General features: G+C 38.3%; 1 protein-coding gene across 1 annotated transcript in view; it reads right to left on the bottom strand.

Moving 5' to 3' along the window:
* Positions 1–9791: 9791 nt before the first annotated feature.
* The window catches only part of eif2s3 (eukaryotic translation initiation factor 2, subunit 3 gamma), a 34481-nt gene continuing 17629 nt past the window's right edge, over positions 9792–26643 (bottom strand). The window contains exons 6-12 of the mRNA XM_072585039.1: positions 25263–25421; positions 22012–22146; positions 20802–20896; positions 15822–15966; positions 14691–14860; positions 13863–14035; positions 9792–12137 (exon numbers count right to left, since the gene is read on the bottom strand). Of these exons, the coding sequence (XP_072441140.1) occupies positions 12074–12137; positions 13863–14035; positions 14691–14860; positions 15822–15966; positions 20802–20896; positions 22012–22146; positions 25263–25421 (941 nt within the window). The 3' untranslated portion in view covers positions 9792–12073. The remainder of the gene's footprint in view (positions 12138–13862; positions 14036–14690; positions 14861–15821; positions 15967–20801; positions 20897–22011; positions 22147–25262; positions 25422–26643) is intronic.

Below are 26643 nucleotides of genomic sequence, written 5' to 3' on the forward strand. Positions count from 1 at the left end.
GTTCTCATTTACCCTTATGTAAGTTTAAATTATCAACTTAGACCCACTCTGTTGGTCAGGATGTTGACTCTCATACAGTATGATTTTCAAATGCCATTACTAAGACTTCCTTAATAATAGATTGCAGCATTTTCCTGATTGATGACAAGTTAACTATTCTGTAGTTCCTCTGATGACCACAGGATGTCCTACCAAGTTTTACAGCCAATTAATCACTTCTGAAGAGTTGTCACTGTTGCAGGAAATAAGCACACAAAGGGAAAATGCCGGGAAGGGATAATCAATGTTATTTGAGTCTAGTCTGAGAAGCTAATGTTCGATGCTTTGTATAAAATCAGTTTTTTTTAAGGCTCTCAGACAACATTCGGATGGAATTTTCTGTGGCTCAACCTATTCGTTGTGAGTAATATAGTTGTATCTGTCCCTAGCCTTTCCTGAGACACAAGCATTTGCTTCTGCTGTGCCATTGTAATGAATCACCTTTTGGCGCAGTTTATCACTCCACTTGAATCTTCAGTTGTGGCTGAACCCATCTTACCCAAAGTGCACAACATCTGCGCTGTTTTTATCTCCCTTTTCTCTGTTTCTTGTATCTTTGTGCAAAGGTAGATGGCAGATCAGAAAAGAATGACAAAACAATTTCAACAAGGAGAGAAAAAATTAAGAGTACTAGAAAATGCTAGCAAGAAATCTAAAAACAGACAAGAGCTATTTAATGAAGAAAATTGTTACAAACTGAGCATTCGTCTAATAGAAAGTCAGTCTGGACAATTAATGAAAATAGGGAGATAACAGATAAATAGGTAATTTGCATCAGTTTTCACTGTAGGGGAAACAAGTAATATCTCAAATAGTTGTGAATCAGGAAATGGAAGGGAGATATTAAATCAAGAAACATTCAATTAGCAGGAAAGCGGCATTGGACAAATTGTTGGAGGTAGAGGCGTGACAAGTGCTAGGTTTTGGTGGATTTAATCCTCGGTCTTTAAAGAAGTGGCTGGTGAGGAAAGGTCACTCAACCCAAAAAGTTAACTCTTGATTTCTATCCACTGATGCGACCAGACCTACTGAGCCTTTCAGCAATTTCTAGGTAGAAGATTTGTCAGCTGCTAGTATGTTTAAATGGCTCATTTTCTGATTGGCAGGATATCAATAACTTAGATGGAGGGAGCAAAGGTACAGTAGTAAAATTCACACATGATGGAAAGATGCACAGTATGCTGTGAAGAACATATAAGGAGTTTACAGATGAATAGATTGGTTGAATGTGTTGGCAAAAATCTGGCAGGTGGAGTGTGGGAATTGTGAAGTTATTTATTTTGGTAGGCAGAATAAAAATAAAGTATTATGTGGAGAACAATTGCCAAATTCAGAGGCGCAGAGGGATCTAGGTGCTCCAGTTTACGAATCAGAAAAAAGCTAAGATACAGGTGGGGAAGTCCAGAACTAGAGGGCAGAGGTTTAGGGTGAGAGGGGAAAGATATAAAAGGGACCTAAGGGGCAACTTTTTTGCATAGAGGGTGGCGTATGTGTGGAATGAGCTGCCAGAGGAAGTGGTGGAGGCTGGTACAATTACAGCATTTAAAAGGCATCTGAATGCGTATATGAATAGGACGGGTTGAGGGGGATGTGGGCCAAGTGCTGGCAAATGGGACCATAGAGTCTGTTTCCGTGCTGTATATTTCTAAATGCAGCATGTAATCAAAAGACTATGAGATGTTACCCTTTGTTATGAGAGGACTTGAACATAAAAATAAGGAAGTTATGCTTCTTCCTTAAAAGTCTTTGAACTTGGAACATTTTTTTCTCTCTCCAGAGATGCTGCCAGATCTGTTGTACTTCAACAGTATTTTGTGCTTTTAATAGTTATTTAGACAACAGGTAGACATTTAATGTGTAACCAATATTAAGATCTGAGAAGATTAACGTGTTAGATCATGCAATGATATATTATGATAAACATGTAAGGTTTGAACTTAAAAATAATGGTAGTAGTTACTTCTGTGAAAGTGTTTTAAATAAAAGCTAGGTCTGATAGTCCTTCTGAAAGTGAACTGACCAGAGAACAAACAACTACCAATCCCTGGAGTGTTAATATAAACTCTTTTGTGCTCCGATAGTTTATGACAGGCAGAGTAAATATAGAAGACCATCACGCTGTTTTTGATTCAGAATAATCAAAGATTGATTGCAGGCGATAAAATCCAAAGAATGTTTTTTTAAAAGAACAATTCAACAGAGACCTAACTGTGACTAAAATAAGTGTATTTTCTCCACCAGAAAGGAATTTTTCCAAAAGAGTTATCAGAATATGTTACCTCAGCAAAAGTGCAACTTCTAGATCAGAAATGTTTGGTTAGAAGTCTGTATGTTATTTGAAGCAGAGATAGTCTAACTTTTTGGTCACGTGAATATTTGTGTAAGACGACTTCATAGTTCACAGGACAGAAATGAAGAAGCATTTAACTAAACTCACAAACTTGCTAAGGCAGTATTTTTTTCTGGAATCAAATCCTCGTAAAATGATGGCATTGGATATATGTTGAAAGTTTTGCTTTGCTATGCTAGGTGTTTTAAGGTTTCATTCCCTAAATTGCCTTCTTTATCTGGACAATACTTTCCCCCCCCCATCTTTTGTGTGAAAAACTTCTTTTCTACCTTTAAAGAAACTCCATAACCTTGCAATACTGTTTCAGTGACTGACCGCCAGCTTAACTATTTTTAAAGAAAATAATCTATTAAACCAGACTTTATTCTGGGACCTCAATTGTACCATCAGCTGTTCCCATAACAAGTGACCAAGATTTGAAGCAATTCAATTTAAGGGAGATTTTTCTTTTTTTTTAAAAAAAAGAAACAGCTACACGAAGGTTCTGAACATAATACAGGAGTAGTATGGTGAAGTTCACATATGGACTGGATTTTCAATGTTATTAAGAGTTTTCTGGGAGTAAAATATACATAACATTACATTAGAAATCTTGGTTGAAGGCTATAATAAGAGTTAACAGTTCAATTGAAGTTAGAGGTAGAAGCGAGATCTTGTAAGGAGATGTCTAAAATCCAGCATTTAGAATTACAAGGGAGATCTGAAATTAAGATAGCACAGCCAGAATTAGCTAAGAGACTGTTAGAAGTAAAGAAACTTAACGTAGAGGAAAGAGAGAAACAATAAAAATACTTGAAATAGAAGAGATTGAGAGAAGAGGAATGGAAATGGAGGACAGAGGAAACAGATTTGTAATAAGGCAGCTTGAATTGGAAAAGGGATAAAGAAAAAACAGAATAGCGGAAAGGGAAGAAAAGGAATTGTTAATGAAATTAAAGAAGCTTGAACTCCTAAGAGATAGGGGGATTAGACAACATGACTCAGCCAGTGAATAGCTGAAAGAAGGGAAGCCAGAAAGTATTTTGCCTGATTTGAATTAATAACTGGGCTTACAATGTTGCTAAAAGACATTAGTGTGGCTATGACTATGTATACACGTTTGTTGGAAGAACAATCTACTGAATATGAAAATGGTTTTAAAAAGGCAACACACTGATGCTTATTAATATTTTAAAATACATGGAAACAAGGACAAGTAGATATTATCTCCATCAATTTTAGTAAGCCATTGATAAGGTCCCACATGGCTGATTGGTCAAAAAAGCAAAAGCTTTTGGGACATAGGGTCATGTTTTGAATTGTATCCAAATTTGGCTCAGTAACAGGAAACAAAGGGTAATAGTTGATAGTTGCCCTTGCAAACAGAAAGCTGTTTCAAGTGGTGGTACACAGGACTTCATGTTGGGACCCCTGCTGTTCTGTTTCATACATTAGGAATTTGGACATGAATCTGGGCAGCAACTTGGGGAAACTCTCAGATGACACAAAAATTGACCATGTCGTGGATAGTGTAGACGATAGCTATAAGCTCCAAAGTTATATAGATAGGAGGTGGGAGGAAATTGGCAGATGGATTTCATTTGACATTCCTGTCAAATGGGACAGTTTGATTTACTTATTCTGCTAAGCATAAGGTAATCATTTAAGGACATCAAACATGAAGAGGAAATACACAATAAACAGGAATATACTGAGAGGGGTAGAGGAAGTGAGAAATATTGGCATGCAAGTGCACAGATCCATAAAGGTTGCAGTAGAACATAGAAGTAGGGGCATAATAATGAAACTATAAGACATTGGTGAGGCCACAACTGGAGTATTGTATGCAGTTCTGGTCACCACATTACAGGAAGGATGTAATTACTCTGAATAGAATGCAGAGATTTACTAGAATGTCCCCTGTGCTGCAGAATTGTAGCTATGAGGATTGGAGAAATTGGGGTTGTTTTCCTTGGAACGGAGAAAACAGAGATTAGGTATGATTGAAGTATGAAAAATTGGGAGGGGTAGAGTTAGAATAGATGTGAGGAACCTGTTTTCCTTAGACTGTTCAAGAACCAGGGTCACAGATTCAAGATAAGTGACAGATGAATTAGAGGGAACATGAGAAAAAACGTTTTATGCAGAGGGTGGTAGACATCTGAAATTCAGTGTCTGAGTTTGTGATGGAGGCAGAGATTCTGAACTCTTAAGATGCAGATCCAGATACTTAAGTGCTTTAAGCTGCAGGGCTATGGTCCATGTGCAGAAAGATGGGATCAGAAAGGTCAGTTGGGTGACTTTGAATCAACATGAATGAGATGGGCTGAATAGCCCCATTCTGTGCTGTATTATTTCTGTGGTTCTAAACATAAATCAAATATTTGTAGAATTCGTAAGAGAAAAAAAGAAATGTTATGGGATCATTAAAGTTAGAAAATAAATTCAGAATAAGGGAAGCTATGATTATGGAAGAATTCAGAAATTGTCATGTTACGATATGGGGTAAACCCCTCTGCTAATTTAAACCAGCCACACCTTGCATCATAATCTGTTAAATTTTGAGTGGCAAAGAACTATCCCAGATCTCACTATTTAAAAGTAAAAATTAACAATGTTGTTATTCTTTAAGTCCAAAAGAGAACACTAAAACAACTATTTACAACTTCTTTCTCTTAAACCTATTTTTTTTTAGACCTCCCACTCTACAGTACTAGTTCAATAAAAAATAAACCAGATTAAGATTTACAAAAAAAGTCAGATTTCGAAACCAGCCAGCTTTGTTCATTCTCCTTTGTAGATTTTCTGCTGTATTTTCCTGGGTCATCTTTTCTTAGCTCTTTTGCTGCACAACCTTTCTTATGAACAGGTACCTTTCAGAGAGCTATTCAGCTGGCAGTATGTACGTGTTGGTGCTCTTTGCAGTTCTCCCCTAACTGTTCAAAATGTCCAGTTTTATACCGCAAAACATCAGAATTTCATTGGTTTGATATCACCCCAAACAGTAAAATTCAAATTTAAACTGATTGGCTGAATTTGAATTTGTTTATGGACCATGGCAACACCGCGCCAGCTATTTGTGTCAACCAAATGTGACATTTTTAAATTGTTCAGCACACTCTGTGCTTTCAGTCCTTGCAAGCTTCCCCTCTCTAAGGTACAGTATACATCTACATCTTCATAACAGTGACTATCCCTAGAGGTCGAAGATGATGGTCTTCGTTCTGTTGATCTACTTATGGTCTTCAGTTGGCTTAGGAGTCCAATCTTGGCTTTGAAAGGTCTTCTGCATTCTGGACAAGTAGTTCCAGATGGCAGATTGGGCTTTGGTTGTTGTTGCCTTGCTTTGTTTTTTTCTTCTAGTCCTGCACATCTGCTGGCTTCGAAAGTTGCTGTTCCTTCTCAGATGATAGCTTACCAGAGTTTCCTGCCCTTGGCAATGGTTTGTCAACTGTTGATGTTAATGTTACATTTCTTCATGTTAGCTTTACAAACATACTTGAATCTCTTCTGTTGTCGGCCTCTTTAATGTTTGCCTTCTTTAAGGTCGAAGTAGAAGATTTGTTTCGGCAGATGTTTATCTTTCATCTGAACAACATGACGGCTCAATTTTAGTTGGTTCTTGATGACGTAGGCTTCAATGATTGATGTTGGTTCTCCTATCTTCCCAGCTGATATTCAAGATGTTTGAAGGCATTGTTGATGGAACTTTTCCAGTACCTTCAGATGTAGTCAGTATGCTGTCCAAATTTCCAATGCATACAGGAGCATTGGGATCAACACTGCTTTATATACTAACATTTTGGTGTCTATCCAGATATCACAATCATGAAAGTCTCTTGTTTGGAGACGTCCAAAAGCTGTTCTAGCGCATTTAAGACAATGTTGGATCTCACGATTAAGGTTGACATTGGAAGAGAAGGTGACTTCCAAGATACGAAAAGTGGTTCACATTTTCCAGATTTCACCAAGTTGAATTGATAGTTCCATCAGATTTGTCTGTTGGTGATGGTTGATAGATGATCAGAGTCTTCTTGGAATTGATGGTAATTCCAAGTTTCATGTATGCATGGTTGAAGGCAGTCAGAATCTGTTGCAGATGGTTTTCTGAGTAAGCTGCAATGCTGTTATTATCTGCGGATTGGAACTTGATGAGGGAACTCATAGATGTCTTGTTTTGGACTCAAGACGGGCAAGATTGAAAAGTCTGCCATCTGTTCAGCAGGCAATTTCGATTCCTAGGGGTAGGTCATCCTTGATGATGTGGATAATTGTCACAGTAAAGATGGTGAACAAAGTTGGGGCAATCACATGTCCCTATTTCGCTTTTGATCGGACTTGAAAAGGCTCACTGTTACTGTTGCTGACCATAACTGGCAAGCATGCCATCATGGAGCCATCTCAGGATTTGAATGTACTTTTCAGGGCATCCATAGGTGAATAGGATATCCCATAGGCGTTCCCTTGATACAGAGTCAAAGGCTTTGATGAGATCAATGAATGCCATATCCAAGTTGTTCACATTTTTCCTGTAGTTGTCGTGTAGTGAAGATCATGTCGATTGTTCCATGTGATGGTCTAAAACCAGCTTGTGCCTCTGGAAGGATCTTCTCGGCTAAAGGCTTGATTCAGTTGTTCGTTACGCAGGGAGAATCTTTCCCGCTGTTACTAACAGGGAAATTCCGCAATAGTTTCTGCATTCAGATCGATAGCCTTTCCTTTTGTAGATGGTAATGATTGCTGAGTCTCTAAAGTCTATTTGTACGTCTTCATTTATCCAGATCTTGATGAGAAGTTGATGCTGTTGGTAATGAAGCAGGTTACCTCCAATTTTGTAGACCTTGGCTGGTATTCCATCAACTCCAGCAGCCTTGATGTTTTTTCAAGGTTTTGATGGCTTCCTTCACTTCTTCAAGTGTTGGTACTTTGCTTAGGGAGTTGTTAACGGGCTGTTTTGGAATGTTGTTAATCACATTCCAGTCAAATGGGACAGTTTGATTTAGAAAATCTTCAAAGTGCTCCCTCGATCTAGAATTGATATCAGCATAGTTCTTCAGGATGGTTGAACCATCTTTGCTTTTGAGGGGGGCTGTGGAAGAAGCCTCAAGTGTCATTGGCATTTGCTCGTTGTTGGATTTCCTGAGCTTCCTTCCTCCATCATTGGTTTTTCAGACTTCCAGTGCTCTTCTGGACTGCAGCCCTGATGGTTTCCATTTGATAGCCGATGGTGTATTATTCCAGTCCAGAGCCTATGATCTTTCCCAACTCTGGCACTGAAGTCACCCAAGAGAATGCTCTTATCATTGTTGGGAACAGAGGAAAGGATGTTATAAAGTTGGGCATAGAAGTTCTCCTTTATTTCATATTCAGTGTCCAGAATTGGAGCATAGGTGGTGGCATGTTGGTTCTCGATGAGCTGGATTCGCAGTCATGAAACAATCATTGATTCCCAGTGGTTGCTTTTTCAGCTTCTGAAGTAGGCTGTTTTAGACGGCAAAACCTACTCCATGGATCCTCAATTGTTCAGGATCAAGTCCTTTCCAGAAAAAGTAAAGTATTGACCTTGCTTTTCCTTAAAGTTGCCCTTCTCCAGCTCTGCAGGTCTCATTCAGAACAATGTCAAAGTTGAATTGTTGGAGTTCCCAAGTAAAGGCAGTTCTTCTCTCTGGCTGGTTTGAGTTTCCATCAGCGCTCATATATTCCAGGTTCCAAATTTCATAGTCTCACTTCTTGATGTTTTTCAACCGCATAATGGTGATCCCTCTAGACGCAGCTTTCCGAACAGGATGGGGTGAAGTAGTCTATTTATACAGCACCTTTTCTAGTCCCCTCCCAGTTCAGGCTGAGCAGAGTGGATCCTAAATAGGGCTGCTCAGATGTGAATACTGCTACCGAACAACTTTCCTGCTTCTGTCCAATAGTTGACTGACTGAAGCAAGTATTCACTGCTTTCCTGCCAGTTCTTAACTAGGAGCTTCCAGTTGCCTGCGCCCGTCCCCCTCCCCCGAACGCAAAAGACTTTAAGTAGACCACAGAGCGAAGATGCCTGTGCGTGTATTTGACATATACTTGATGTTGCACTCCAAGAAGCACATAATACTTTGCAAATCAACCAACTGATTCCAATGGCATTGAGACCACAACGATTGGAGTTGACGGATTTGTTGTAACTTTCTTAGCCATTGAGTTCAAAGTAACTTTGTCTGCCTGTTCCATTGTTGAGATCGTGATCGGATTGTTCTTGGTCAGAGTCTTCATCCTTGACCTTACCACCATGGGTGACTCTACCAGAAGCATAGCTCCAGTCAGCATCACACACAAGATCTCAGGACCACACAAGCTTCTCCACCACAAGGTGGCAACCCACGGAGAACCGGATTGTCACCTTGCAAAACCAGAAATTTATTTCGGCAAGAGTCAAATTTCAAAAGCAGCAGTTCTAGCAGATACCCATGATATCTCAAAGGTTATGGATGTGGTGATGGTGTTATTGGAATCTACAAGGAAATTTGAGGAACAAAAACCATCTGCAAATTAAGGATGTACTAGTTTTAAGAACAAACTGAAGGATACCAAAGTAATAAAGGAGAAAGATTGGAACCAAAAAAATGATATAAATAAAATAACATGCTTATATTGTACTAATACTGGATTGTTTCATGACTAGATCTCAGGCCCATAGATTTGAAGGGAAGTGTCTTAGCAATTCAGTTCAGATACAATTTTTCAAAACATTAAAGGGGATGGACATATATACAGTGAATCTAACAGGTTTAATCCATCTTATTTAACAGGAATGGAACAAAAGAATCTTGAATTGATAGAGCTATACCAAACTGCAGATTTGGAATTGAAACTGAACCAATACTGCAGTGTTACTACTTGAAGACAAAGTACTGAAGAAATCTCAACAATCACAAATGGCAGCTGAAGAACGTACAGTGGCCCAAGGAATGATAGTTCCATATGAGAATCAAAATTTTAAAAAGTGACTTGAGACTTGTTAGCAAAACTGAAGCCCATAGGATTAAACAGGCAATGGTTGCCCGAATTAAAAAAAACTTGCAAAGGAATACAAAAACAGCAATGTTGACAATAAAAACCCTCCAGAAATAGTCAGATCTGGCACATTCTGTAAAGAAACAACTGGAGTTGATATTTTAAAATTTATGACTTTCATTTTTTCCTCCCCTAACTGATGGAAGATCATAGATTTGAAACAGGAAAACCATTCTCTCTCCACAAATGCTGCCAGCAGTGCTGAGTATTTCTAGTGCTTTGATTTGGTATAACCACAACCAGTAGAATTGATGGTTTATTTTTAGTCATTTGAGCACAGTAGGAATTGCCTATTTTCTACGGATTTAAAAAAAAACAAGCATGGAGTAAAAAAAAGGTTAATAAACCAGCAAGGCAGGCCAAATTCCCTTTTAAATTTATATGAAAGGTGCCATGTCTGCTGAAGCTGCAGGTCATTGAAAAAGGTTGAAAAATAATGATTGTTAAGCATTTATCTTTTTTTTACCTTAAATATTGGAATAATTAGTGTATCTGTAGAATAATAAAACAAAAGTTGAATAAAGATTGTTAATAAAGACATCATAGATTTGAAAATTATAAAAGCACTTAAAGTTAACTTAGAAATTTTCAATTATCTAACACCGTTAGTGCAATTTCAAGTAGTAAGTATAACCAGAACAGAGATCAAGAAATATTTTAGCTGTCAGCTAGTTGTGATGAGAATTTCAGACATAAATATCAGAAAAATGTTCTAAAAATGACAACTAATTGATACAAAAGACGTGTTTTACATGTAGATACTTCCATACAATTTTCAAGTGACTATATAGGACAGTATAGTGGCTCAGCAGCTAGCACCACCAGGGACCCAGGTTCAATTCCACCTTCTGGCAACTGTGTGTGGGGCTTACATGTTCTCCCCATGTCTATGTCAATTTCATCCCACATTCCAAAGATATGCAGGTTAGATGGATTGGTCATGCTATATAATTCATAGTGTGGAGAGATGTGCAGGCTAGGTGGGTTTGCCACGTGAAATGCAGGGATACAGGGATGGGGTTGGGTCTGAGTGGGATACTCTTCAGAGAGTCAGTGTGGATTCGATGGGCTGAATAACCTGCTTCCACCCTACAGGAATTCTGCGGTTCTCTATCTGTAGCACTCAAGGCATAAAATTTATGTTTTGCCATGTTTTTCTTTGATTCAGTAATTGTTCCTTTAATCAGCATAACTACTGCGATCGAAGATTTTGTTTCTTTGTTAATTTTCTTCTTGTCTCTTTTGTTGCATACAGTTTTATATCCACACGTCAGCATTAGCTTGTCATTCAAATGGCCATTTTTAAAATAACTGCCTAGATATTATTTGCAAGTGGACATAATCTCTTAGCAATAAATGTTTTGCTTTCATTTCCTTCCAAGTTGGTATCTGCAGGGTAATATGTTCAAGAGGTGCCCTGAATGAATTCAGCAAAGATTGGTCTATATGGCTGAATTACTTAGTGGCTGAAACAAACTGAATCCCTGTTATACAATAAAAATTGCAAATAACTTCGCAAGAAGCAATGTCACTTGTGAACAAAAGGATTGAGCAAACTTCCATTTGATAATCATATCCACCAATTTTTTTGTTACTTTGCAGTGTTGTTCATAGGAGTGGAACATTTCAATATATTGCACAAGATTAATGTGATCAGTTCAAGGTTTTGATTTTTAAATACAAAAAACACCAAACTGCACAAAAAATTAAAACATTACTTTCAGTAACCAGCATCAATAGAGATCAGTCATTTGATGAAATAATTGAATAATACAACATACTTCCATTCCACTCCAGACTTTCCTCTACTGATAAATACCAGTGAGACATTTTCCACTTCTCATCCAAACTGCCTTTGAGAGAATTTGCAGATGTAAACAAATTGTGCTAGTTTTGTTCTGAGAGCTCATGCCCTGAGTCTGCACGTTCATTTCATACAGGATCCGTACTGACAGCTGTCAAAGATGATTTATATCCTAATATTCTGTACGGAATGAGTTGTAAACTGCAACATATCAGCAAGTTATTCTCTACTTGATTGTTAAAAGTTAGAACCAGTTTCCAAACTGAAGGCCATTTGAGTTCATGTAATAAACTCTCAAAACATTCTAATGAGAACAACAAAGTTTGATAATCAATAAGCATGAAACTCAATGGTCTGATGGCCTTGATCTAGCTTAAATAAATTTGCCTCAATCACCCTTCTCAACACAATTTATCAAATGCCCTGCAAGGACAATCCCTTGTGGTGCAGACAAAATTATTGTATTTGAATGAAACAGTTGAAAGATGTAGATTTAGGAGGGAAAATAGAAATGTCAAGGAAGGTAAAATACACATTTAATTTTAAATGTCAAAACACTTTTAATGTTTTACGTTCACTGACTGCCAATGTTGACAGACCTGATTGAAATGAAACTTTATTCTTGCAGAGAAAACAATTTCTAATCAAATATAAATTAGATTTTTTTTATCACCAGGAGATATTTGCATTTTTTTTTAAAAAATCACTTTTCCAAGTCAACTGGCTTGATACCATAAGTTCTTTTCAACCATGTTTAAGTAGTATTTAACTGTATTTGGAAAACGTTATATACTGCGACAGGCAGTCCACTTGTCCTCTTCAATGATATAATTCTCTCTAGGTTAATCATCATCGACTGTTGGCTTTATCGTTACACCTCTTCTTATCTGACCCCAGCCAATTAAACTGTGAGAAAGGAAAAAAGCTAATGAGTGAATGAAACAAAGTTAAGTTTATACAACTGAATGATATTATAATCAATTCTAATTCATTTTCTAGAAGGGATCATTATAAAACAAGCTGAAGTGCGTTGACCCTACTGGTACCCTAGGATTAATTTGTTAATCCAGAGTGAGGGAATTAATCCAGGATATTTCCTGGTGTGTAAACTTCTGTATCACATTAGATGGTACGTTGTTCATTGAACCATACGGAAGAAGGAAGTGTGAATAATTTGCAATAACTCCTGCACAATGCTTTCAAAATGAGGAAAAGCTTTAGAAATCTGAAATACACAGGGACTTAAGAGTCCTGGTCCTTGATTTTCTTAAGGTTAACTTGCATGTTCAAGCTGGTAGTTAGGAAGGTAAATGCAATGTTAGCATTTATTTCAAGTGGCCAAGAATAAAGATGTACTGATGAGGCTTAATAAGGTTCTGGTTCCAATGCATTCGGAATGGTGAGAGCAGTTTTGGGGCCCATATAGAAGAAAGGATATGCTGGCATTGGAGAGGGTCCACAGGAGGTTTTCAATAATGATGCCAAGGTTGAAGAGCTCAAACATAAACATGGGTCTGCACTGGATGAAGTTTAGAAGGATGGGCGGGGGTGTCTTCTCATAACAAAGAGGCCTGGATAGAATGGACGTGGATAAAATGCTTCCACTAGTAGGAGAGACTAGGGCCCAGAGAGACAGCCTCAAAGTTATGGAACGATCGTTTAGAATAGAGATAAGGAATAATTTTTCAGAGGGTGGTGAATCTGTGGAAATCATTGCCTCAAAAGGCTGTGATAGCCAAGTCGCTAAATGTATTTAAGTGAGATAGATAGGTTCTTGATTAGCAAAGGGGATCAAAGGTCATGGGGAGGGAATGGATGAGGAGGAGGAGGAGAAGAAAAATGGAGTTAAGAAACAGATCAGCCATGATTAAATGGTGGAGCAGTTTCGATGGGCTAAATGACCTAATTTTGCTCCTGCATCTTATGGTCCAATACAAAATTAGTAAAGTCAACCACTTCTAACTGAAAGTTAATTCCAATTTCTACGTGTGTTTCATAATTGTGCAATCGGTAACACCTCAAAATCAATCCCTTCTAGATCTTGCTGCATTACAGCTATTCTGAAAAGAGAAAATAAGCCCATTATATATAGGTGTTAGCTAAATTCAGCAATGAGCTCTGATCATTGTGAACAGTGTGGGTAATTTGGCATTTGGTTTTCCTTTACTGTTGAAAAGGCACAGTCTTAAGCAGCATATTTCCTGATGTGAACAATGGGCATAGCTCGCATTTTGTCAACTCTGATTTACTTGGAACAGATTCATAATTTTGAATGTTTTCAATGTGTTCAATTTTTATGTTGGGTATAAACAACAAAACTACGGTTAAAGGTTGATTAAGATCAAAGCAACTTTAACTTTTGTTTTCAATTATCTTTAATGCTTAGAAGTAACATTCCATTTTTGAAAACAATGTTGATTTTCTTTTCCCAATGTAAATCAACAATACTGTTTCCATCATTATTCTCAATGTGTTCTTAAAAACATGTTTCTCGGGGTATCATTTTGAATAACCCTATTGAAACAACTTTCTAAATTTAAGTTTATAAATATGTTTTCAAAGTGTGCAAAGATATGAACTTGCAGAAACTTCCCCTGAAAACTTGATACTTATGCCAATTTTGCTACTCACCGCCAGTGTTTCTCTACTCTTCGGCTAAGGGCAATCTTTTCACCAACTTCTGTGCACACTGGATTTGTGAGTACTATCTTCCCCAAATCAGCCTTCACAGCACTGACCCTTCCTCCAGTAGAAAGGGATCCTATATTTACCATCAACACCTCATTTTTGGATAACTTTTGTACCTAAAGAAACAAAATCAGATGCTAAAATTCACTTCTTATAAAACATTTTATAAAAAACCCCACAAATGGGACATGGGCTTTGCTGACGGGCCTGAATTTACTGCCTCTTCCCAGCTGTACTTGAAAAAGTGGTGGTGACCTGCCTTCTTGAACCTCTGCACTTCACATGATGCAAGTTAACCCAAAATGCCCTGAAGGAGGGAATTCTGGGATTTTGACCCAGCAACAGCGATATGTTTCCACTTCAGGATGGTGAGTGGCTTGGAGGGGAACTTGTAGGTGGTAGTGATCATGGATTTGGAAGGTGCTCTTTAAGGATCATTGGTAAGTTTTTTTGGCTACCAATTACTAAATACAATTTCACTATTTAAATAAATGGTGCAACATAATAAACAATGCATACTTTAAATACAAAATCCAAGAATAAAGTAAGAATTGCTCATTTTAACATTTTTGTAACAAACTAAAAACTTCTCGATTTATCCATTGTTTCAGTAAACTTATGGCCTAGACACTTCTTTAAAAAAAACAATCACACTTAATTTTCTGAACTTCAAATGCCAAGTTTCAGCAGATTAATATGCCACCCAATTCTTCAAAACTTATTTTTACGTATTATTTTCAAAAATGAGGTAATGCACAATTTTGAATTCACCTTTGCTGCTTTCTTGTCTCCTTCTGTACGCACACCCAACAATCGCCTGAGAAGAAAATAGGAGATTTCCAGCTCTGTGAAGATTTCTGGAAGAGCTCCAACAGCACCAAGCACCTGTCCCACCATACGATCAGCACGGCACAAAGTTGGATCAATTTTAGTTCCAACACCTAAAAGAAGCAAGCTCAGTCACGAAAAATAATAGTAGTTTTGCTCTTTCCAACAATTGGACAACTATCAACTCTTTGCAATCTGCTGGCTATGAGTCTCATAATGCACTGGGTATATACCAAAATACACTATTGCATGGGGAGAAAAATCTACATTTCACAATACTGAATATATTCTAATCTTACTGCTGGACGTATTTAACTGGGTCCGACACTGAAGGTAATAAAACATAATATTTTCATCACAAAACATACTGGTGACAGACAGTTAGGGATCAAATTTTGTCCTCGACAATATGGTTGATTTTTACAATACTTGGCACTGATCATTATCACACACAAAACGAAAATCTAATGACTCAGTGGTTAAAATGACTTTTTTGTCAATTGACTAGGCTATGAAATATTTTTAAACAGATATTCATTGAGTGGAACTGATCAATTCCAACCTTGAGGACAAGCTTAACTTTGAAAGTCCAGCTTGAAACAGAAGGAAGGAACTGAACATGCACAATGGAATGTTCTCGTTTAAACTGAACAATAATTTAGTACTTGTACAGATTCTAAGCTATCAAACTTTAGAAATGTTTAACCAGCAGCATTGCTTGTTATGTGCTTTGAAAATAAGTAGGCTTCTGATTTTTTAAATGCTATTTTACTTGGCTGAATTTCTGGAGTACAATCATCTACAAAAAATATTTCTAATCATATAAAAAGGATTTGCTAATTAAAACAACTTATTATCAATAATAAATATGTCATTTCTTATGAATAAGCATAAAGGTGGATCATTTGCATTTCTTTTCCCATGAAATAGCTTTCTCAACATACTAACATACAAAAAAGTATTTCCTGCACGGTATGTTAAGTGACTTTGTGGACCATACCAACAATTAGGTAATATGCTTTATCAGGTAAAACTTCAAAACTGGACAGCTTAAAAGTAAGGTCTGCTCCTTACCAATAAGGCCACCTGGTACTGCAAACTGAAGGTCATTGTGCTCCGCAAAGAGTGACACAATCTTTGAAAAGATGGGCTTGCACATCAGCTTCCCCTCATGATCTTTTGACACAATACCAGGTCGAACTTCAAGTTCCTGCCCTACCTGTAACACAAAACAAAAATTATTAAAAAACAAATCACTCATTACTATGTGGTCATCACTGTCTAAGCCACCATTTATTGCCTATCCCTATCCTTGAGAAGATGGTGGTGCCTATTTCGTGTAGGTACACATAAAAAACCATTAGGAAAGGAGTTAAAAGTTTTCACTATTTCCAGATGTTATCAAATTAGACTTTGCATGGTGTCAACAGGGCTGTGTTCACCATAGTCAGTTATGGTGTCTTGGTTGATGCCAGGTAGTTGCGTAGTTTCTTTTCATTCTTTAGACTTAGTAAAATGATTGATATAACTGACTTGCTAGACCATTTCAGAGGGAAGGTACCAATCAATCATATTGCTGTGGGTTGGAGTTATATGTAGACCAGAAGTAAGGATGGCAGTCTCTTTCCCTAATGAATGAGATGGGTTTTTATGAGAACTGATAACAGTTTCATAGTCATTAGAATTCAAATTCTAGATTTTTACTGAATTCAAAGTCTACCATTTGCCGCAGTGGGACTTGAAGTCAACTCCCAAAAACATTAACTGGGTGTATGGATTACTAGTCTGGTGACAGTACTACTAAATTATCATCCTCACCCCTTCTACCAAATAAGACAACACAAGCAGCGGTTGTGCCAATTCTGGGGAGCTCCCAGTCACTAAGGATAATGTGATTTGAGTGTTGATAGAATTACACAACTGTTGTGTTGCAGGAAGAGGCCCAAGGTATCTATACCAGCTCGGAGTATTCTGGCTTAATCACAATCTCCTATCTTTTTTCCCCAATCCCTGCATGCTGTTTCTATTCAAAAAAAATGCAATACCTTTTTGAATACCTCAAATCATTCCACATCCACTACAAATCTGTGCATGGCACAAAAGAACGTGTATCTATTTTATACAAACCACTGAAACCTAATGCACAATTATGAAAGTAAAAGAATAATGACATATTGGATTTCAGCAGATGGGAACTTAATTTAGATAAATGAGAGGTGCTGCATTTTGGAAAAGCAAATCAGAACAGGCCTTATATACTTAATGGTAAGGTCCTGTGGAGTGTTGCTGAACAAAGAGACCTTGGAGTGCAGGTTCATAGTTCCACCAAAGTGGAGTTACAGGTAGATAGGATAGTGAAGGTGGTGTTTGGTATGCTTTCCTTTATTGGTCAGTGCATTGAATATAGGAGTTGGGAGGTCATGTTGCAGCTGTGCAATACATTGGTTAGGCCACTTTTGGAATAGTGTGCGCAATTCTGGTCTCCCTCCCAAAGGAAGGATGTTGTGAAACTTGAAAAAGTTCAGAAAAGATTTGCAAGCATGTTGCTAGGGTTGGAGGGTTTGAGCTACAGGGAGAGGCTGAATAGGCTTGGGCTGTTTCTTTTGGAGTGTTGGAGGGTGACCTTATAAAGGTTGATAAAATCATGATGGACATGGACAGGCCAAGTAGACAAGGTATTTTCCCTGGGTGGGAGAGTCCAGAACTAGAGGGTATAGGTTTAGGGTGAGAGGGGAAAGATTTAGACGTGACTTAAGGGGCAACAATTTTCACACAGAGGGCAGTGTGTGTATGGAATGAACTCCTTCAGGAAGTGGTGGAGGCTGGGATAATTACAACATTTAAAAGGCATCTGGATGGGTGTATGAGTAGGAAGAGTTTAGAGGGATATGGGCCAAGTGCTGGCAAATGGGACGAGAGGAATTGAGGATATCTGGTTGGCACGGATGAGTTGGATCGAAAAGGAAGGAATTACAAAGAAGAGGAAACTTCATTCCAGTTGGAGAATATTTGCAGGTTCACCTTTGTATTACATCTTTCAGTTGGTTTACTGGCTGCCACAGATAAGTGCACAGTGCAGATTCACTAGGTTAGTTCTGGGTCTCAGAGGACTAAATTACAAGGCCAAGTTGAATATATGTCCTAGAATACAGGTGAACATGAAATTTAAAATGCAGTAAGGATTTGAAAAGGTAGAAACAGAGAAACTACTTTGTTCCCCAGAGAGACTAGAGTGCAAACAGGCATTTTGTGAAAATTAAGGTTGGGGCATTCGGAGTGAAATTAGTTTGATCAAATTTGTCTAAAAAGATATGACTTCAAAGACAACTGAAGCTTTCAACATGGAGTTTGAATTAGGTTAGGATGTCCACTGCTATGCAGCAAAGATGGGAAAATGGAGTTAAAGTAGAAATCAGCCAAAATGGAATCAAACTGTACAACATCTCAACAACTGATACTACGTGTTCCTATGCCAAACTGACGAAGAATGCAACAGCGAATATTAAGATTTGAGGGAAAGCACAGGCATACTTCAAATACGAAGAAATGTAAAGATTCTCCAGAATGATATTAGAAGTGGGAGATTATAATTATGAAATGTTCAAGTGCTTCCCGCCCCCCCCCCAATAAAAATGGAAAATTGGTGTTAAAGGCCAAAATCTATAAGATGCTGAAAACTGAAAAGATTCCAGTGGCAAATAACAAAGATTGTTTTCCACTGTTAGGATACTGGTATGAAGGGAGTAAAGACTCACAATAGTCAAAGAAAAAAGGAAAACATTTTATCACAATGTTATCAGAACATTGAGGAATACTCATCACAAATAACCAATAAGACAAAAACTATGACTTGAAAAGTACTTAAAATGGAAAACATGAAAAATACTTTAGGAAGACAATCAATGAGGTGAAAGTCAGCACACCAAAATGGGAAATCTAGACCCACACAGCTGCCAGTGGGCTGAGACCAAACACTTATGATGAACTTTCTGAAAAAAAAATCATAATATATAGAATACAACTAATACTCAGTCACTTGAGAAATAGGATGATTACCATAGACAAGAGCTGAAATCACTCATTTCTAACAAGTTAGAACATAAATGCAAGGTTTCAGGTAGAAAATAAAATGCCTACTGATAAATTACTCTAGTTTAACAGATTGAGGGGGAAACCATGATCCAAGCTTGAACTACGGAAGAGTAAGAAGAAAGAGGTTTGACAAATCTTTTCTGAGACACATTGTGTTATCGGCTAACGTTAATTATCTGCATGCCTTCAAGATAGAGGTGGACCACTTTATGACTGGGGAACAGGCTCCATCAACCAGAATTAAAGTGGCTTTCAAAATAAAACATGGTCCAATTAATCAGCAAGATTGGTTCTGACGGCCAAAGAGTGGGTAAGAAATGAATTTCCCGCCATTTTTATTATCCATTGTTTTTTCATGCCAGAAAACAGATTACATTGCTGATGTTGGGTTCAGTACTGTGTAATGATGATACTTCAGATTATCATGAGTGAGGAGTTGGCTTGACAAACTAACTTGTCTTTTCCTAACTTTTGTTTATGTATTTTAATCAAAGGAACAAAATTTGATGAAGAAGGGTGCATCATTAAAACCAATCAAGGCATATTAATTGCTGATTTTAAAGAATAAACACACTTCTTGAATAAGCTAATACAGAGGAACCTCAATTATCCGAATACCAATTATCTGAAAATCGGATTATCCGAAGATCTCGAGGTCTCAATAGAAACATTACAAAGACGTGTTTCCAACAAAGATTAAACAGGCACTGTCTCCAAATGACTGACTAACTGCCCGCCCTCTGTCTCTCCCCACACTTTCCCCAAAGCTCTTTACAAAGGTGTACCCTAAACCCCACCGCCCCTTCCTCAGATAATCTGACCAACATTGTCCTTAAAGGTGGAACCTGTCAAAAAGTTGCAGTAAAACGTTGTGTATGTGGCTGTGTGTGCGCACGCGCGCGCTATTTGGAGACTTACCCCACAAAGGCAGCAGCAGCAGTGCTGTTATTGGTGTCCAGTTCAGCTGCCCTGGAGAGGGGGGCGGGTGTGTACGGTGGTGGGCACGGGGTGGTGTTGGGGGTGCTGCACAGGGTTGGGGGCGCTGCACAGGGTTGGGGGCGGGGGGGGGGGTTGTTGGGCACAGGGCAGTGTTGGACAGTGTTGGGGTTGGGAGGGCGGTGTTGGACGGGGTGGGCAGTGTTGGGGCGGGGTGCTTCAAGGGATTGAGGGCAGGGAGTTGGGGGAGGTGTTGGACAGGGTTGGAGCAGGGAGGGGTGTTGCGCAGGGCAGGAGGCGGGGTTGGATGGTGTTAGGAGTAGTCGTCAGGGGAGGGCGTTGCGTGTTGTGAGATGCTGCAGTCTCCTGAACGAGGAGCAGATTTTAAAAACTCCGAGCCGCAAAGAAAATGCATTTAAATTGATTAACCAAACAAAACAGTGCTTGCCCATCACATTTGGATAATCGACGTTCCCCTGTACAAAACTAAGGGGCTTAAGAGTGTTTTAAAGGTCTGTACTCAACTGTAACATTTAGTATAGACCACAATTTGAAACACAAACTTTACTGTTACACAGCGATCAGGTGAAAAGGCTGCAATAGAAGCAAGTAGTAGAAAGTGAGGACTGCAGATGCTGGAGATGAGTGTCTAGAGTGTGGTACTGGAAAAGCACAGCAGGTCAGTCAGCATCTCAGGAACAGGACAAGTGGAGTTTCGGGCATAAGCCCTTCATCAGTAGAAGTTCCTTCAGACAGATACTAGCAGTGACTAAAAGCTCATTACTGCCACCAGCAGGAATTTAGGGGTTTTGAAGATATTTGAAACCTATGCAAGTTAGCGCATATGGAAGGTGAAAATAACTGAAAGAAAACAGATTTTAGTTATAAATTTTATATCAAGCTACAGCAACAAAAACACCTTCCACATTAGACACCAATCAATCAAATTTAAACTTTTCAACCATAGTCGACCCAATTCAGAGGTTCCTAACTGCACTCCATTCCAATTTTTGTTCTTGGCCATACCTTTAATACTCCCTTCAGAATGCTGCCACCAGCCACACCACCTTTTAGATCATCTACTTCACAGCCAGGTTTGTTGACATCAAAAGATCGAATTACTGCAATGATGGAGAGAAATGTAAAAACAAATTTTAAAGTATGTAATTCACTTCAACGCCCTTCAAGATCAAGAGAAAAAGAAATACCCAGAATTCTAGCTTATATATAAATAAAATAGCTTAGATTCAAGTAGTACTTTAATGAAAAGTCACAGAAGTAAAAGCAGTGAACAGTAAAGAGAGAAGTGTTCAGGAAAATAGCTAAAGTGGCTAGATTTAAAATTAAAAAGAGTAGTGACAAAACAAAGCTTCAAGCTGAACATCTGGGGGTATACTGTGAAGACAACTAAAGGCTGAGAGAGTAAGAATGTAAATTGTGGCAAAGATGGTGGAAAAGTAACCCATGTCACAAGAGTGGCACAACCTGGAATCTCCTAAATTGTAATGTGTTACAGATAGTTAACTGGGATGCTTATCATTGAAATAGCTTGGCTGTTAGCGAGAAGAACTCTCTGGTAAGTTATGGCACATACAGTTATGTTCAACTAAAATTACCAGCAATATACATCTCAGGAAACTGCACACAATTCTAGAACATTCAACAAGTCAGAGCCTCAACCCCACATAACTGAAGGCCAACTCAATGGGGGAAAACCATTCAACAATACTTCAAGGAATGATTAAAGAACTAAAATTGGTCGCTTTGACGTACTAGAACCAACATTAGAATGTGCTTGTTGTTCAAACTAAATTAACCTGGCTAAACAGTAAATTTTACTAATAATATCAGCGACAAGAAACAAAAAAGGCCTGAAGCATGCAGCATTGCGTCCAATTCCAAAACAAGAACAAACATTTCAGGTGCAGACACCCTGCATGCTAGAACTGTGTTCTTACAAATAAAAGTCTAAAAAACTCCTACTGCCATTCCATTTAAAAATCAGTTAACCTTAACGCCAACAAAAGATCAAAGACATGCAGCGCTTGGTAACAAAATGATTATGCCCAATTCCATATGAAAAATAACTAATGGTTTGAAGTATACTGCATTTACAGAATATTTTATCGTGCACAGAAAGTAAATACAGTCCTTTCAGACTTGTTCAAAATTATGACCATCGTCCAATGCATAAACAATCCAAGATTTCAAAGAACAAGGAAAATAAAACACTCACCAATTAGCCTCGGTTCAGATATAAAATCTCGAATGGGAACTGGAATCTTTTTTACAATATATTCACACACTACTTCGATGTTATATTTTAGCTGTGCTGAGATTGGAATAATTGGTGCTCCTTCTGCAACTGTACCTGTGCATCCAAATATGCAAATTTATTAGGCTATAACTCCAAACAATATATTATTGCTTAAAAGTGCAACCATAACTTTTGAAATTTAAGATATTAATGTAATGAAATAACCTCAAATATAATGAGCTTCCCACAATCCCCTCAACTTCTGAAGCAAACATCTCATACTGGCTCACAATTCTAAGTGTCAATTTGTTCCTTTCAAATGCCATTGTTCCAAATGAATGTTTACCTTGAATAAACCTGATTATTAATTTTTAATAATTATCATGATGCTTACATATCATAATGGGGCTTGACTGCAGAACAGGTTCATTTCTGGACAAAAACGAATTGCTGAAAAAAAAATATCTGGCAACATCTGTGGAGAAAAATTAATGTTTCAGGTCCAATAAATCTTCAAAACAGCACCCAAAACGTTAACTCTAATTTCTTTTCACAGATGCTGTCAGACTTTCTGAATTTTTCCAAGAATTTCTGTTTTGGTTTGTGATTTCCATAATCTGCTACTCTTTTTTTCATTTCTATACATCTTAGTTCACTGCAGTTTCTACTTTTCAAGAGTGTTACCCTTTCAGTGTGTTGTTCTGTATCACTGAACCATGGCTAAGTACTACTCTAGTCAATTACTAAAGAGAAAACAGGGCCTTTCCTCTGGTTTACTGGCCAACAATAATACCTCAATCAAAAATATTTTAATTGGTTATCTTCTTGTTCTAATAGGGCAGATCATGTCTTATTAACTTGATCCAGTTCTTGAATGAAGCAATAGAGGGTGGTTATGGGATGATTTTTTAAAAATATAGACTCACAAAATTTATTTAATGAAACACCACAAAACAGACTCACTTGCATACATGTAAATGTGGTCAAAGAAGAGTGTAACAGTAAACAGTTGATTTTTAGACTGCTAGACAGTAATGCTTCTCTGGGGTTGTTATTAGGACCACTGCTTTTTCTGATGTATATTAATTAACTGGACCCAGCTTAATGTCTCAAGCTTGTAAATGGTGCAAAACTTGGAAATACAAGGCCAAGGTTTTCTTAACCTGAAAAGAGATTACACCACATAAAAAACAAGTCAAACTTCTATGAAACAGCTGATATGCATTCAATTGCAAGCTGATCCACTTTAGGGAGGCATGGTGGCTCAGGCATCAAGCCAGCAATGTAAAATATTGCCCATGTCTGTCCTGTCCAGAAACAGCAGACAATTCCAACCAGACCAATTACCACTTCATCAGTCTACTCTTGATCGGTAAAATGATAGAAGGAGTCACCAACAGCTATCAAGTAGCAACAAACTGTTCACTGACAGAGAGTCTAGGTTCCTCCAAGGCCACTTAGCACCTGACCTCATTACAGCCTTGCTTCACACATGGACAAAAGAGCTGAATTCCAGAGATGAAGGTGAGAGTGTGACAGCCTTTGACATCAAGACTGCATTTGACTAACTGTGGCATCAAGGTGCCATAGCAAAACTGGAACAAATGGGAACTGGGGAAAATTCTCTACTGGCGGAGGTCAACCTGGCACATAGGACGATGACTATGGTTGTTAGAAATCATTCATCTAAGCTCCAGAGCATCTCTGCAGGAGCTCCTAATGGTAGTGTCCTAGGCCCAAATATCTTTAGTTGCTTCATTTGCCGTGCTCCCTCATAACGTCAGAAGTGGGGATGTTTGTGATCATTGCAGAGTTCAGCAACATTGACTCAGTGTTTGAGGAGTAGCAATGTTCAATATCAACAAGATCTGGACAATATCCAGGCTTGGGCTGACAAGTTGCAAGCAACATTCACACCTCAAAAAAATGCCAGGCAATGATCATCTTCAATAAGACAACAATCTGAGCACTGCTCTTTAAAATTTAATGGTGTGGCGATCATTGAAATCCCCCACTATCAATATCCTTGATGTTAGCATTGACCAAAAACTCAACAGGACTCGCCACATCAAGACAGTGGCTACAAAAGTAGGTCAGACACTGAATACTGCACAGTAACTCACCTCCTCACTCTCGAAAGCCAGCCTCCAATCTACATGGCACAAGTCAGGAGTGTGATGGAATACTCCCCACTTGCCTGGATAAGTTCAGCTTCAACAAAATTCAAGAAGCTTGACACTATCAAGTTAAAGCAATATGTTTGACTGGCACCACATCCATAAATATCCACTCCCTCTACCAGCAATGATAAGTAGTAGCAATGTGTACTATCTCCAGAATGCACTGCTTAAATTCAGCAAAGATCCTCACACAGTGTCTGCCAAACTCAACTCTCACGTACAAGGACAAGAGCAGCAGAAACATGGGAACACCACCACGTGCAATCTCCCTTCCAAGCCACTCACCATCCTGACTTGGAAATGTAATGCCATTCGTTCAATGTCCATGGGACAAAATCCTGGAATTCCTCCACAACAACATTGTGGATCTACTTACAGTAGATGGACTGCAGTGGTTCAAGGTGGCAAATCACCACCCTCAAGGACAACTGGGGACAGGAAATGAATGCTGGACAATCTGTGACACCCACGTCCCAAACTGCTGGTGACATAGTGTCACAGAGATGTACAGCACGAAAACAGACATTTGATCCAACTCATCCATGCCAACCAGATATCCTAAATTAATCTAGTCCCATTTGCTAGCACTTGGCCCATATCCCTCTAAACCCCTCCTATTCATATACCGATCCTGGTGCCTTTTAAACTTTGTAATTATCCCAGCCTTCACCATTTCCTCTGGCAGCTCATGCCATACACCACACTGTGTGTGAAAATGTTGCTCCTTAAGTCCTTTTTAAAATTTTTCCCTTTTACCCTGATCCTATGCCCTCTAGTTCTGGAACCCCCACCCCAGGGAAAAGACCTTGTCTATTTACCCTATCCATGCCTCTCATGATTTTATAAACCATATTCAACAGTGTCCCATAAGACAGATAACGGAAGAATATGGTTATTGGAGAAGGGGAAAGAAATGTGACTAAATGAAATTCGACAGAAGAGATGATGATGGATGACTGAACAAAATGGTCCTTCATGTGCGATTTCATTCGAAGATTCATGAAATTACAAGTCAAAATCTGAATGAAATTTAGTTTAGGGACAACCTACCCTGAACAAAAGCAAGAATCTGTTCATGCTGTTCCTTTGCTTGACTTTCCTTTACAAGGTCAATCTTGTTCTGCAGAATCAGAATATGTTTCAGTTTCATGATTTCAATAGCAGCCAGATGTTCTGAAGTCTGAGGCTGTGGGCAAGATTCATTACCAGCTGTGGAGGAGACAAGACAATCAGGTAATACATAACTGGGAAGTATCAAAATATCAGTCATTTTCAAAAATTAGACATCATCATCAGGTAGGACTTGGAGCACTACTGATGATCATGTTTGCGGAGCCTTTGAAATCTCCGCTAAATAAACTCTCATCTGTTCATTTTTAGACCAACCCTTACACAGTTAAGGGAAATAGATTCACACACTTCAATTAAATAATTCCAGCCCTGGAGATAATTTAAAAGGGAACTCTATCTTCACCACAAGAAATTATTAAATTTAAATACTCAAAGTTTTAACTAAGCATGGAATACAGTCCCTGAAAGAATGCTATCAACTGATCTGATGGTCATCTACCTAGAATTTCTACTATTCTCTTAACTTTCTGGACTAAAAACATTTGTATTCTTCAGCATTGCTCATGGTTTTAACTCAAAGACAGAGGTCACATGATACCAGGTTACAGTCCAACAGGTTTATTTGAAATCACAAGCAATTGGAGTAGAGCTCCTTGGTCAGGGGAAGTGAGAGAGAAGCACACAGACACAGAATTTATCAGCAGAGAGATCAAAAGATCATACAAGTAGTGAGTGGAATGTTGAATAATAAGGTGTCTGCAAGTGATCAAAGGTCAGTGTGAGTAAAGTGTCAAGAGCTGAATAAGTGAAGGGACGACCTATAATCCGATTAAATGGGGCAGAGAGATAATTACAAAAAGTTAAAAATAAGGCGGTGCTGGAGACAAACCAAATGACTGGAATAACAAGTATAAAAGTCGTATGCCAAGGGTCTAACCAAAGTAATAAATAATTCAAAACTGTACAAACTAATTAAGGTAGAGATCACAATTTATCAAGGTGATGGTGTCAAAACAGGACAGTATGGAAGATTTTACGGATACAGAACAGCATGGTGGAGTCACATGTAGTGCGACATGAACCCAAGATCACGGTTGAGCCACCTTCATAGCCAAATCCTGTACCTATCAGTTTCTGCTCGGGCACCGTAACCCAGACATTCTTATTCACACTTGCCAATTTACACAAGAAAAATTTAAGAACTATTGTGGTAAGATTTCAGAAATAACCTGAGAAAGCTTCTTTCAGGATTCCTTGGATCATAAGGATTGGTTTAAGAAATCTTGTATCAAGAGTAAAGTACAGAAGCAATTAACACGGTCATGAAATTAAGAACAACAGTCCGTGGATAATAGTGCAA

The sequence above is a fragment of the Chiloscyllium punctatum genome, chromosome 15 (genome assembly GCF_047496795.1).
Source record: "Chiloscyllium punctatum isolate Juve2018m chromosome 15, sChiPun1.3, whole genome shotgun sequence".
Taxonomy (NCBI): Eukaryota; Metazoa; Chordata; class Chondrichthyes; order Orectolobiformes; family Hemiscylliidae; genus Chiloscyllium; species Chiloscyllium punctatum.